The sequence below is a fragment of the Centrocercus urophasianus genome, unplaced genomic scaffold, assembly GCF_019232065.1.
Source record: "Centrocercus urophasianus isolate 14NV4802_14NV808 unplaced genomic scaffold, USGS_Curo_1.0 seq_11, whole genome shotgun sequence".
In the NCBI taxonomy this organism is placed as follows: Eukaryota; Metazoa; Chordata; class Aves; order Galliformes; family Phasianidae; genus Centrocercus; species Centrocercus urophasianus.
This window is the reverse complement of record NW_024884253.1, coordinates 46,520,961-46,534,619: the sequence shown is the minus strand read 5'-3', so window position 1 is coordinate 46,534,619 and position 13,659 is coordinate 46,520,961. Positions and strand designations below refer to the sequence as shown.

The 13,659-nt window shown below is 40.9% G+C and overlaps 1 protein-coding gene and 1 long non-coding RNA gene across 4 annotated transcripts in view; one reads left to right on the top strand and one right to left on the bottom strand.

Annotated features, from left to right (window-relative positions):
- Positions 1-7,405: 7,405 nt before the first annotated feature.
- Positions 7,406-13,659, top strand: part of LPIN2 (lipin 2) — a 38,744-nt gene continuing 32,490 nt past the window's right edge. The window contains exon 1 of one of the 2 annotated variants that reach the window (XM_042808735.1): positions 7,406-7,485. Coding sequence is in view for 1 of the 2 variants with exons in the window: in XM_042808733.1 (XP_042664667.1) it covers positions 9,075-9,287 (213 nt within the window). In the remaining variant the exon portion in view is untranslated. Of the gene's footprint in view, positions 7,486-9,066; positions 9,288-13,659 lie in introns of those variants that run through there. The other variant, XM_042808733.1, reaches the window with a different exon arrangement.
- LOC122155044 lies at positions 7,802-9,928 on the bottom strand. Of its 2 annotated transcripts, XR_006167111.1 has the most exons (4): positions 9,435-9,928; positions 9,190-9,338; positions 8,067-8,260; positions 7,802-7,993 (listed from the first exon to the last, which is right to left on the bottom strand). It is a non-coding gene; the product is annotated as an uncharacterized LOC122155044 (long non-coding RNA). The 2 variants fall into 2 exon arrangements; XR_006167110.1 differs by having other exon boundaries at positions 7,802-8,260.

The following is a 13,659-nucleotide window of genomic DNA, read 5'->3' as shown; positions in this document are numbered from 1 at the left end:
GATTCAGCATTCTTGCATACTACAGATTGTTACCCTTATTTTAGACTCTTCTATAAATGCTGCTGGGACATTGATTTATTTTTCACAATTACATTTTCCTCATTCAGAGCATCTTATCTCCCAATAAGGCTTAAATTCCAACATTATCTGAATACCTATTTTATATACTTTGCCCAAATACTTTTTGTTTATATACATTTGCACAAACAAAACATTACAAAAATGTTATATCATTATGACAGACCATTTTATATTCTTATTTCCTCCCCTTTCTGTTGCTAATGCATGAAGCAGTAATTAACTGCATTTCTTCTCTCTCTTGGTTGCTGGTATTGGGTGACTTGGACATTTCTGAGCAGTTCTGTAAATGTGATTACTTACATGAGAAGCAATTATTTCTGTGTGTACATATTCTGCAGGTCCCGTCCATTAATTTATTTAATTAGGGACAGAAATACTTGGTCATGTTTGGCTCTCTGAAAAGTACTGACGCTATTTGTGATACTGGATGTCTTTAAATGGGTGTGGGAAAAGGAATGGAACATACCTCCATAATGCTGAGCATTGTAAATATAAAATAAATTTTATTACTTCTCCTAAATCAGATATTAAGCCACATGTAGATGAAATTATTGCCACAGAAGAGACATCTGCTTCAAAAGAGATCCCCAGAGTGGAAAAAGAAAAGAATACAGAGAACAATCAACAGACAGCAAAGAAGACTCATGGAAAGGCTGCAGCAGCAAGAACAGTTCCTTAACCTATAGAAAGCCTGGGAACAGGGGAAAAAAATCACTGGTGAAAAAAGCCTTGAGTTAAATCCTGTGTTCTTGAATGAAGAGTATGAATTTGCTATGATCTTACTATGTACTAATAAGTTCAAGTTGAGATTTCATGGATGATAGACTAGCCATATTATTTCAACACAAAAGTGTGAGTGTTTTTATATGATTCATAATACTTCATAACTTTAAATGCACAATAGGTGTGCAGTTAGGTCTCAGTGTCAGAGAAGCTGTATTGCAGTCATTGCTAAGTATCACGACAACGACCAATTACTAACAAGGTAATTTGAATCATTAAAAACATGATCCTCTTAATGCCTTGGGGGTGACACTTCACCATGACCATTGAGGCCACAGGGGGAGATCTCCAGAAGCAGAACCATCTCCTACAGCCACAGAAAAGCCACAAGTGGGTTTTCTTTTGTTGTAGGTTTCTTTCATCCACTTTCATCAGATGGCTGATGTTTGTCCAGTTCTGCTTTTCAGTCCTTTCCACTTCATCAGTTCCCTCCTGGTCCTGATGAGGTACCATGGATATTATAGTACTAATCCAGAAACCATCCAGTGCACTCACATTGTATGCAGCCCTGTTTGGACCATTCACAGCAAGGCAGATAACTGTCAGATTTTTCATGTCTCCCGGGGGACGCATCCAACCACACAACCAAATGAGTTATCCAGCAGTACAATAAGGACTTGAACCCTTTTTGATGGGAGAAGAGTATAGCTATACATTAAGCCTACCTATACACAGCCTTCATAAATAGACTACATACAAGCCAAGAATCTCTACTTAAGTCATTTAATGTGTTCAGAGTGGAAAAAAAGAGTGGAAATTTAGATAAGATGTTGGGGAAATTTTGTACTCTAAGGGTGGTGAGGCGCTGGCACAGCTGCCCATGTAAGCTGTGGTGCCCCATCACTGGAGGTGCTCAAGGCCAGGTTGGATGGGGCCCTGGGCAGCTGAGCTGCTGGGTGGCAGCCCTGCCCATGGCACGGGGTGGGCTGGTGGGCTACAAGGTCCTCTCCAATGAGGATGTATGAAAATGCAATTTTTCTGTGGGTATTGTGGAGGAAGCAGAGTTCAAACTAAAAAAAAAACAGACCAAAAAAGCAAAGGTCAGAATTTCTTTTATTAACATGCAAGCAAATCCAACTTTTAAGTAATCAGAAATTATTAAGTATGTGAAATAAATATGTTTAATTACTAGGAAAATATGTTTATTGATTTCTACTCTCAAAAAGCTCAGTCATATTATGTTGGCTTTTTCCAGATGGCTTACTGATGAAAGATTACTAAACTCTGTTGGTATTTCTAGGGTGTTAGATCTATGACAAAAGTGGATATACTGAAAACGTGAGAAGTATCACACTTCTAACCCACCACGATAGAACTGTTAGCATGAAAAAAACAATAAAAAATCTTAAGACATTTAAATGTTTAACACCTGAGACAGTCATACCTGTGAAATCCATTTCTTTTCAATAAGAAAATCCAAAAGAGCTCTTTGCAACTCTTTTTGAAATCAATGGAAAGATTTCTGCCTGCATGAAATGCTTTTAGATTGCTTATGTGTAAGCAATTACAGTAATAACTGAAAAGATAAAGTGTTCAAACAACTTGGATGACCCACAGAAAAATGTAAGATGAAGCAGAGAAAAAAAAAAAGGCAGAGTAAAATATTGACTGCTACACCAATAATAATAATAATAATAATAGGAAGAGGAGGAGGAGGAGAAGGAGGAGAAATTTGAAATAAGACTGAACTAAATCATCTAAATCAACTAAATCATCCTACTAGACTTAGCTTCTGTTTGGCACAGTGGTAATTCAAAATTACATTGCATCTTGTTTTTGCATCCATGTATCACTGTTTAAATTGAACACTGGAGCAGTGTCATTATCTAAGTGCAGGTCCCATACAGAAACACAGGAAGCAGCATTTCCATGCTAGGCGAAATGTTAATGAGAACCCTGGTGCATGCAGCTTCTCATGCAGCTGTTACAGAAAATGATAGATATCTACAGACGTATGATTACATCGCTCTGCCACTGAAATACAGAGGTTGGCCTTTCAAAATATTACAAAGCTGCGGGTTGTTTCACACAACTCTTAGCTGCTCTTTGCCCTGGTAATTATTTCAACCTGACTTACCTCCCTGAAAATCCACCACTTCTTACAGCTCCTTTGGGTTGTGAGTCTGTCTCTCGCACGCATTGATGGCAGTAAGTTATAAATAGAATCAATTCTACCGTCAAGAGCCTGATCCAATTCCTGTAAAATGCCACAGGGCTTTTCTTTTCCATGCGTTTTAATAGAAAACACGCTGGATCTTAGAAGAACGCTCTAAAAGAGTCCCAAACCTCAGATTTAAAAAGCCCACTTTGCTCCCTGTGAAACTAATGGTGGGTTTATTTTTGCTGTCACTTCAGCACAATCAGGTCTTGAATTTTTGTTGGAAGAAAACTCAGAATTTTCCTGATATTTCAATTAAATGCAGTGACAATGCTTTAAAAAATTAAATTAAAATGGACCAGAGCTTGGTTGAATTTTAGTTGTTGTTATTATTACTATTATTAATCTTGGACAGTTCCTTACAAAGCTGGAAACTGAGTCCATTTCACTTCTAAATTGTTTTGAAATTATTTGCTAGCCACAATTACAGCATTGCTATGCATAATAATAAAAAAACACAAACATTTCAAATGTTAAAAAAATATTTAAAATTATTTTTTTACTATTTGATCTGTAGCTGTTCACAAATGTACAACAAAATATTCAATATTAATATTAGCAGAAATGCTGAGTATATTGAGGTTTATTATGCTACCACAGTTGATGATTTTTTTTGTTGCAATCACTGTAAAATTTACATCCAGTTCTCCATGATAATTATGGAAATTGTCTCAATCTCTGTCTCTTACATAACGACAGAATGCAAATTATTTCTGAAGCAATAAAATTTCCCATCAAACACAGAACCATTTGGCTATATTTAAAATCAGACACTGGCCACAATGTTCAACTGAGGTTTCACTTCTGGATCACATCTCTCTGTCACCTATATATGCCATTCCAGCAGTCTGGAACATACTGGAATATTCTTTACATTGTAATTTATAACCATGTAATAAATCCATATTCTTGTATTTAACAGAGTGGGAAGCTGATGTACATGAACTACATTATCTAATCACCTTCCAAAATTATAAAGAGTGTATTTCAAAAATTAAAGATGTGAAGAACAGGCTTTGCACAGCACTGCAGTAAAGACACTGTGATTCTACACATCTCTGAGTTCTGAGTATTAGTGCTGAATTTGTTGCCAGTTACTAAGGAAGATCTTTCAGCTGTCTGAGACTGATTAATCATGATTTGCTAATGCATAAAGTGATAGTACTTGGAGCAGCAAGCTGCAAAGTGAGGTCATCCTTAGAGCAATTAGTTTAGGGTGGGCCTCTGCTCTGTGTCTTTGGAAAGAAAGCGAATGCATGGACAGTATTTTATTTAAACTGCACTTGCACTGACTGGACACCCAAAACAAATCTTTCCATACAGCAAGTTGTGTTGCTGAAAGGACAATGAGTTTTAAGAACTGAAGGGGAAAGAGTAACAAAAGTGGTAAAGAGAAAAATGTTAGAGAAACTGATCTGTTCCACAAGTGCTGCTGGAGATGAAGGTGAGAGGCGGGGAAGGGGAAGAGGCTGAAAGCCAGGACAGGAAGGAAGGCATCAGATTCATCTGCAGTCTTCTGCAGGCTTCCCTCCTTGTCTCATTTCCCACTTCTTTACATGAGATGTCTTTCCTGTAATCTTCCTCTTCTGCACGTATTCAAGCACATCTTTCCTCTCCTGTTTCTCAGCTTCTGTCTTCTATCATCTATCCTATTTGATGGAGTCATTTCCACTTAATGTCTCATCACTCTCACTAACACAGCAGTAACATACAAACTCCTGCTTAATTAGGTTGTGATTTTGACACAGATAAGGATCTCTACTGTATCCAAATCAGAAGAGAGTTTGTGAAACACCTGACTGACAAAGAATGGAGAAATGTTGCTCAGCTGAGATTTGATCTGAGTGTGCTGACTGAGCCCAACACCCTAAACCAACGCAAGCCATCAAGCACAGTGGAACAATCAGTGTGTCTAAATATCTGGGTGTCACAGAGTAGAGTCTTAATGGGGAAATATAACAGCAACACTTGTGGTAAACTGGCAAAATGAGCATAAATGAGTTGGCACGTTTCTTGCAGTCTGGAAGCCCTGGTTTAACTGCCAGAGAGGTACAGCATAGTTCAACAAGGATTGCAAATCACTCACAGATATAAAAGGAGAGATCTTACCTACACCAATATATGTATAACCCCACACAAACAAAATGGAAAAAAAATTTCAGTACAGATGTAGAAAATGCAACCCACCTTTACAGTCTGGTTTTAATCTGTGTCTAAGTACAAAAGTATAGAGAACATAAAAGGAAAATACTGAAGGCTGTTTACTTCTGCAGCCTTCTGGTTGTCTGGAGATGCTAAGTTTGGAAAGGAAAAGATTACCTGAAGGGAAAACATTGTGTTTTCAAATGAATACCCTTTTAATCAGAAGCTCCTATCCTAGATCTGAAATACAAAAGTGTAACTTACAACTTTGTTCAGCAAGCTAAGAAGCTAGCCTGCTTTTGGAGGAGGCCTAATTTCATCATAGGGTCTAGCTTAAATTTGATATTTGAGGACATCTGATAATTTTAGTCTCTCTTATCTCCCTACAAACTCTTCTGTCTGGTGCTGGAAAGGAGAACTGAAAAATCATTTGCTGCTATGACTGACAAAGATAAGATCATGGAAACACAAACAAAAATATTGTTAGAGCATCTGCTGGTGTGGCTTCCCTCACAAACTGAGGAACTAAGATGCCAAATAAGGAACTCAGTAGAGAAGGGAAATGACTTATTACAAATGCTTTGCTTTTTTAACTGAAGCACAGATTATGTGCTTGCAGCAGATGTTATGCTAAGATAGGTTATTATTATAACACTATAATAAAATGGGAGGCACCTTTAGAAAACTGCTGCAACTGGAACATGATTGCACTGAAGGGTGGAAAATTGCTCCATTAATTTGTGTTGCATCCATGTACCCAGTGTCCTAGAAAGTGTTCCAAGACTGACACTGAATTTACAATGTGACAACATAATCAGAATGGATAGGTGTGAAATCATACCTCTCTATATAATACAGTCACCCTGCCCATGTAATTCTGTGCTTGTGTCTTCTTCCATGGACTGCTTGCTTTGAAAAACAGCCTGCAAGCACTGTGGGGATAGATTTTTTAGTTCCATTCTCAAAGGGATTATTTGCAAATAAGCAAAGTGACTATAATCTTTTAGGCAGCTTGTACCAGGCGGTACAGATCAATAAACAGACCTTCTTATCTGTTTGTAGGACTGGCACAAAAGGTTTCCAAGGAGACTTTTTAGAGATATGCAGACTATCATAGTCAACTTTAGCTATGCAGCCCTTGCAAGGTAGCATGTCATTCTGTCAGCTGAATGCTCTGTTACTGAGTCTGCTTTTTTAATGTGACAATTATATTAAACGTGACAGCCCCAAATGGCTCTAACATCAAGGGAGGAGCAAAGCCAAAATCAAGTCAGTAGATGAGAAAGTAATTGGTAAAGAAAATAAAACAAAAACTAATAAGCAATGGAGAGCAATAAAACACTGATTTCACACAGGGGAGACCCGAGCTATATTTCAAGCTATGCTCTTCCTCCCTTTCTTCTCCGTTCTCCATACTGCAGATTGTTAGGGGTGAGAACAGCATCCTGTTTCAGTACGTGTTACACCTCACTACCAAGAGGGGCCTCCGGGCAATAGTCTGAGTCAGATCAATAATAACACAAAATCAAGGCAGCAGCCACACTGGCTGAGGGGGTGAATCACAGAAGAGATGGGCAGGGCAGCTGCTGGCCTGACACACATACCTGGCCTGCTGGACACGTTTGGGTTTTGCTGCTCCATCCTGCCATAAACAAACGTGACAGCTCCAGGGCACTCTGTGTACAAGGAAAACTTTCAACAGGACACAGTGAGAGACGCTTAAAGGGGGTGAATCATAGAATCACAGAAGGGCCTGGGTTGAAAAGGACCACAACGATCACGTAGTTTCGACCCCTCTAATACACGCAGGATCACCAACCACCAGACCAGGCTGCCCTGAGCAGGGAAGTGTTTGTTTTTAAAGTGTTTGGTTTTAAAGTATTTAAATTTCTCTGTAGTGAGGACACAACTGTAGGACATGGCTGCCGTTTGCTGCCGCGAAGAAACTGCTCAGACCCAAGGCCGGGTGGCAAGCAGCAGTGACGCTACCACCAACACCCATCGCGCCGCCTGCCCCGCCCCACACACAACACGGCCGCCACCCTTGCGCAACGGCCGCCCTCCCTGCGCACGCTCACTCCTCCCTATCCCCGGTCACGTGGTGCCGCTGAGGTGGCGCGCGTTCGCTCCGCCGCTCGCTCAACTGGACCCCCGTTCTGGCGGTCGCGCGCCTCGCGCCGCCCGCCGCAGGGAGCGCGCGCGTGCAAGCGTGCACGCGCTGCGCCAACCGCCGTCGCTTGGCGCAGTTCGCAGCCGGCGCGGCGTTTCCCGTCCGCCTCCTTCCATTCATCCGTCCGCGAGCGGCGCCGGCCTCGCTGGAGGTAAGCGGTGAGGCGGCGGAGGGTTGCGGGGGCGGGAGCGGCGACCGTTGAACCCCTGTCACCGGCCGCCGTCTGCCGGCGGGCAGGTGTGGCCGTGGGTGCGGGCCGGGCCGTGGAGGCCTCGGGAGCGGAGCCGAGGGGCCGGGAGGGATGAGTGCCGCCATCCCCTCGGAGCTCTTCAGGTTAAAAATGGTGCTGGGTGCCGTGCTGCATGGCTCCTTCCGTTTGACGGCCGTGCTTTTCTTCATCTGACGCGTTACTTGCGTACCTGCAGGGCATTCTTTCTTTATTTTTTCTTTTTTTTTTCCTTTTTTTTTTTTTTTTTCCCCCTTCCCTCTTTTTATTTTTTTATTTTTTTTACTTGTTTATCCCCACTGACGGAGGGAGCGTGGAGCTGTAACCGTTGGCCCGCCGCCTTTGTATGCGGGCCGGAGTTTTTGCCAAGTGCCCACCTCAGGTTGTTGTGTGTGTGGGCAACGCTTCCCCTCGCCCGGTGCTTGCCGAGGACCTGTTGGAGGCGTCCGTGGCTGTAACGGAGTGCTGCTTAAGGGCAGTCCAACAAAGTAATGTGATATGCGTACCTGTCTCGTGCGCCTCTTGTGTTTACGCAATGATTTTTTGTGAACAGAATCCCGTTGCTGTTATAAGAGGTGTTTTGTTGGCCGTATCCTGTCAGAGTACTTATTAGGACCTCGTCAGAGAGGAAGAAGGTGATGGACAGCACTGCGGATCTCCTCCCCTTGCCCATCTCTGTCTAATTTTGGATACTGAGCTCCTGATGTTAGAAAAATACGAGAAAGTGGGAAAATGAGTGAGGTTATACACATTTTAGCAAGGCATTGTGAAAACGAGAGAAATGAAGTCCTGGTATGCTGGCACTTTTTGTTATTGAAAGTGTGAGCGTGGCAGTCTGCATGCACAGAGCCACAGTCTGTGTGTGTGCAGGCAGCCAGCTCCGAGTCTGTCAGTTGTACATCTTCTCTTCCAGCTCCTGCTTGGGGGTTTTTGCATCCCAGAACAGACAGGAATGTAAATAGACAGGGAAGTTCTCTTTTAGTGGAGTAAGTGAGCGATCAGAGAGATGCCCAGTAGAAACATTAAAATTGTAGAATCATAGAATCGCTCAGGTTGGAAAAGACCTTAAAGATCATCGAGTCCAACCACAACCTAACCATACTACCCTAACTCTAATAACCTTCTGCTAAGTCATGTCCTTGGGCACCACATCCAAACACACACCCAGGAATCACTATTATATTGTAAACATTAAAAGTGATAAACTAATTACAATAAGTTTATCAGTAAACTCAGAATGTCGGAGGAGCTTGAGATACTTCTTTATGTGGTGTTATTTGTAATTGCAGTCAGAACAGGTAGTGCTGAAGGACTATAGTAAGCTATTATGGTGTTCCTTGTTTAGCTCATAGCATAGCTTTTCAGTTAGGCATACCAAAATGGTTGGTTTTCTTTAATGGCCTCCAAAAGAGGTGGTATTTGAACTTGTCTTACTCTCAGTACTTAATTTTCTAACAAGCCAAAATATTAGCTTAGTTGTTTGTTATTCTGTACAAGGAAAACATGGATGTGAAATGTTCCAGCATTGCAGCGCTGAGAACTTCTTGTCCTCCCTCCCTACTTGCACATTCCTTTCTGCTCATATAAGGTCAGGATCATTTATGGGGAAATATAAATTGCACTTCTTACACTTGACACTTCCTGAGGCGTCTGAAGTCCCAGAGGCAGCATGCAGTAGCTGTTCTTCGTCGTCTTCTTTGTCTCCCAGGAATTGCAATCTAGCCCAGGTAAAGTTGAAAGGATTTTGTTCCATGCCACACTGGGAACCTCTGTCAAGACTAGAGATAAAATTAGTTGAGTTGGGTGGTTTTCATTGTTGATGGTATGTTGTTTGTGGAGTATTTTTTTTTTTATCCTGGAAGGTGCTCACTTACCTCAGACTCTGGATCAGAATTTTCTTCTTTTCTGTTTATTTACACATTAAGTGCAAGTTTGCAGCATGTAGGAAGAAAACAAACAATTCTTCAAGGTCTCATTGTGTGATCATAGAATATCTGAGCTAAATTATTAAAGTAGCTTTGGCTTAGATATGTAGTAGCTTTTAACCAGTGTTTATATATGAACTGCAAGCACTTTATATGTTATTTTCTGAAAGAGATGAAAGGATAGTTTCTGATGTGAAATCTACTGCTCGATGCTAAATATATGCACACACACACACAAAAAAAAAAAAACCAAAAACTTTCAGATTTGTACAAAGCAGTGACTGTTGCGTCAGTGTATGGATTAGATGTATTTCCGCAGTACTGGGTAAATTCTAGTGAAACAAAGTAGCATATTGTATCCCAATGGCTTCTGCATTTTGTGGTGCTAATCGGGAGTGCTTCTGACCTCTCTGCTCTGCAGCTCCCCGAGGAGGGGAGGCAGAGGGAGGTGCTGGGCTCTGCTCCTGGGAACCAATGGCAGGAGGGAGACAGCACAGAGCTGCCAGGGGAGGATCAGACTGGGCACCGACAGGGCACAGGTCAGGCCCTGGAACAGGCTTCCTGGAAGGGTGGTTGGTGTTCTGTGCCTGTCAGTGTTCAAGGCGTTTGATCAGTGCCCTCAATAATGTGCTCTTGCTTTTGGTTAATCTTGAAGTGCTCAGGCAGTTCCTGAGCTTGGTCCCTTCCAAATGAGCTATTCTATCTAGCGAGTCATTGAACGTGCACTTCTAAAGCTGTGAAGTAACACAAATGCAGCATATTTATACTTTGCCAATGTATCTATGTTATGTAGGTAAGCAGAGGTTTTAAAAATTTGCAAATAAAATTTATTTACTTCGAGCACAGAAAATTGTTGCTGCTATTGCAAAGATTGCTTCATGTAAAAATAAGCATTTCTTCTGCCTAGCTGTGCTCGCCCCTTTGTTACAAACATCAGGGATTATGTTTCTACTGGTGCAGCCAGGCTGGTTTAATATGCAATTGTCATTCCAGAGCGTGTTCGTATTTGAAGACAGAACTTACCTGTGCTCTTGAGGGATTAGTGTTTGTCCTTCTTTTAGAAAAAAAATAGACATGTAACTATTTCTTCTGTTTCTATTTCAAGGGAATTTCCAAGTGAAGGAAGCTAGCTTCCCCTTGTTAAGGATTTTCTTGTTATCAGTATCTTTCAGCTTTGCAGTAATTTGACAACACACCACCAGAAGTTTTCCTGAGTCATTCCCTTCCCTGGAAGCACTCAAGGCCAGGCTGGATGGGGCTTTGAGCCACCTGGTTTAGTGAGAGGTGTCCCTGCCTATAGCAGGGGGTTGGAGCCAGGTGATATTAAAAGCCTCTTCCAACCCAAACCATTTTATGATTCAGTTTTCCTAAAGCTAAGAGAGATCTGTTTGTTGCTGCACTCTACTGAGTAAACAGAGATGAGTTTGAAGTAAGCATATAGTCCATTTCTTTATCCAAAATGTTGAATTTCAGTAGCAGAAATGTAAACATTTAAAGTGATATTAGAAAAGTCTCTAGTGTACCATGTGATATTTTTGTGTCAGTTCAGTGTGGCTGAGCATCATAAAATGGTTTGGAAGGGACTTTTAGGGTCAGGTAGTTCCAACCCCCCTGCTGTAGGCAGGGACACCTCCCTCTAGACCAGGTTGCTCACAGCCCCATCCAGGGTGGCCTTGAATGCTTCCCGGGACGGGGCATCCACAGCCACCTGGTTTAACATAGTTCATACTAAAGCAGTCTTAAGCCATGTCTTTAGACTTAGTAACCTTCTTTTGATAGTGTTAAGTGTTTCCTCTGGAAATGTAGGGATTTTTGTTTTGTGTTTTTTTTTCTTCTTGGATTGATGGCTATTACAGGCCTTTTAAAGGAAAAATGTAAAGAACCCTTTACAGAGTTCTTAAAAGGAAGAGTTTTGAATAATAAATTGTAGCTGAGATTCCATTATAGAAGGAATAAATTGTTTCTCACTTGGATAACAACAGAATTTAGTTAGCAGTGTGGACTGACATGTAGTGATTTTTAAAAAAATAAAATTCTTAGTGGTCATTTAAAGCCAGTTCTTCAGATGAGAAGTGTGTGTGTTAACAGGAACAAGAAATCTGTCAGGCTGCTTTACAGGTTTACCGTGTCTCATCTGTGTGGTGCAGATGTGCTGTTATGTGCTGTGGGTGAGGAGAAATATCTTTCAGATAGGTATGTGATCTGTGTTTCTTAAAACTTAATAATGCCCATAGATTGTGTGTGATGAATGAATAAGCACGTTCTGCTTTGTTCAGCTAGATTTAATTTTCCTCTTCCAAATATCTCATGCTGTGCATACCTATGTGTGTGGGAATTCAGCATTTTTACCCGATTTTTCTAATAAAATAGCATTCATTTCAGTGCAAATTGAATTTATTTTGGTACTTAGGCATCAATTTAAATGATACAGAGTCTGCTAAGTGAAAAAGATTTCTTGTTTATATATAGTATATTTAGAAGTTCAATGTTTCATGTATGTGTTTCAGAATCAGCGTATTTGTTCTGAAGATATGTGCCAGCCTCACTGTGTTTATTCACTGTTAATAGATAGGATGCTTCTCTTGCTTAAAGACACGTGCTTTGATTTTGAAATGCTGGAGGGTCGGAAGAAAACGTAAATACACCTGAGGCAAAGCAGAGCATGGGAAGGCTTTTCTTCCCTCCAGTGGGAAGTGCAACCAAATAATGGCTGCTCATAAGGGAAATAATTACAGCTTTCTGAAAACATACAGGAAAAGCTTCATCAGCTTCTCTTACTTTAAGGAAAAATGAGATGGATGGAATTTCTATTCAGAAAATTTGGTTACTGTGTTACGTATGTAGTAATAAGTTCAACAAAGGATGATGTGGCTGTGGGAGAGTCTGCACTGCCAGAAATAGCTCGTCTGTCAAATGTAGCAAGCTTCTGTGTGGATTATGCCTGTGCAGATTTTGAAAGAGTGCAGTCTTGCATTAGCCTGCTTTGCTTTTTCAGTGTCTTGAAAGAAATAAATGTCTTTATGTAGACAAGAATATTTTTTGTGTGAATGTAATAAATTTTTGGTGGCACTGATAGCTTTATCAATAAAACTTGCTGTATATGCTCTTGAAGATGGAGAAAGAGCTCAAGTTAAGGAAAGATGCTATAATACTGGAATCAGATAATTGTTAGTAAGTCATTGATATGCAGCTGGTGACATGTAACAGAAGAGGCAGGCCCCTGCAGATTGTGGCCTTTCTTTCACGTTATGCTCCCTTTTATTTTTCTCAGAAATAATAATAAAAAAAAAAACCCTTAAAAATATTCTAAACTTGACTGCCTATCCAACAGGAGATCCTGCAGAAACTGAACTTAGCTTCTTACATCAGAGATGGAAAGCCAGACATTTGATTTTACTCATTTTTAATCACCAGTTTAGGCGTCAGTGCATTATTGCTGTTATCTCACAGGTGTTTCTCTAGCATCTCTTAACTGCTTAGGTTCTTGTTCCATGCTGTTGGTACTTGTGATAAGACTTCTCATTCCTTTAGTAGGTTTTGTTGGTTTAGTTTTTGGTTTTTTTTTTTTTCTTCTGTGGAATCACAGGATGGTAAGGGTTGGAAGGGGGGGCCTCAAGAGTCATGAATCTCCACCCCTCCAACCCCCCCCGCTCCCCCCCCACTACAGGCAGGGCCACGAACCTCCACATTAATACTAGACCAGGCTGCCCAGGGCTTCATCCAACCTGGCCTTGAACTCCTCCAAGGACTCCAGTCTGTGTTCTGTCATCTCTATAGGAGAATCAGGAACTCATCCACTTTGTTTGCACTGTATAGCCAAAGCATTAGAAGTGCATGGAAATGAAGAAATAGTTTGGAATTTTAAGATTCTGAAGATCTTAAGGATCTTTTCCATGTCAAAATGAAGATGTAGGATGTAGGCAAAAGTTGTTCCATGCTTGGTGTATGTATTATGATTTCTTAATTAAAGAAGGATACATTTGCCTCAATCATTGTCTCAGCAAATTTACCTTGATCTGTGAATGTTATGTTTTTGTGTTTTCATCGATTCTCCTATCTGTAGGATTACTGCTTGCTTCCTTCTTTCCAGAACGTAGAATAACATGTACTGACAAAAGCTGGGGAAAAGTCCCATGGCCATGCTGTTTCTACAGTTCCCATACAGTAAAATAAA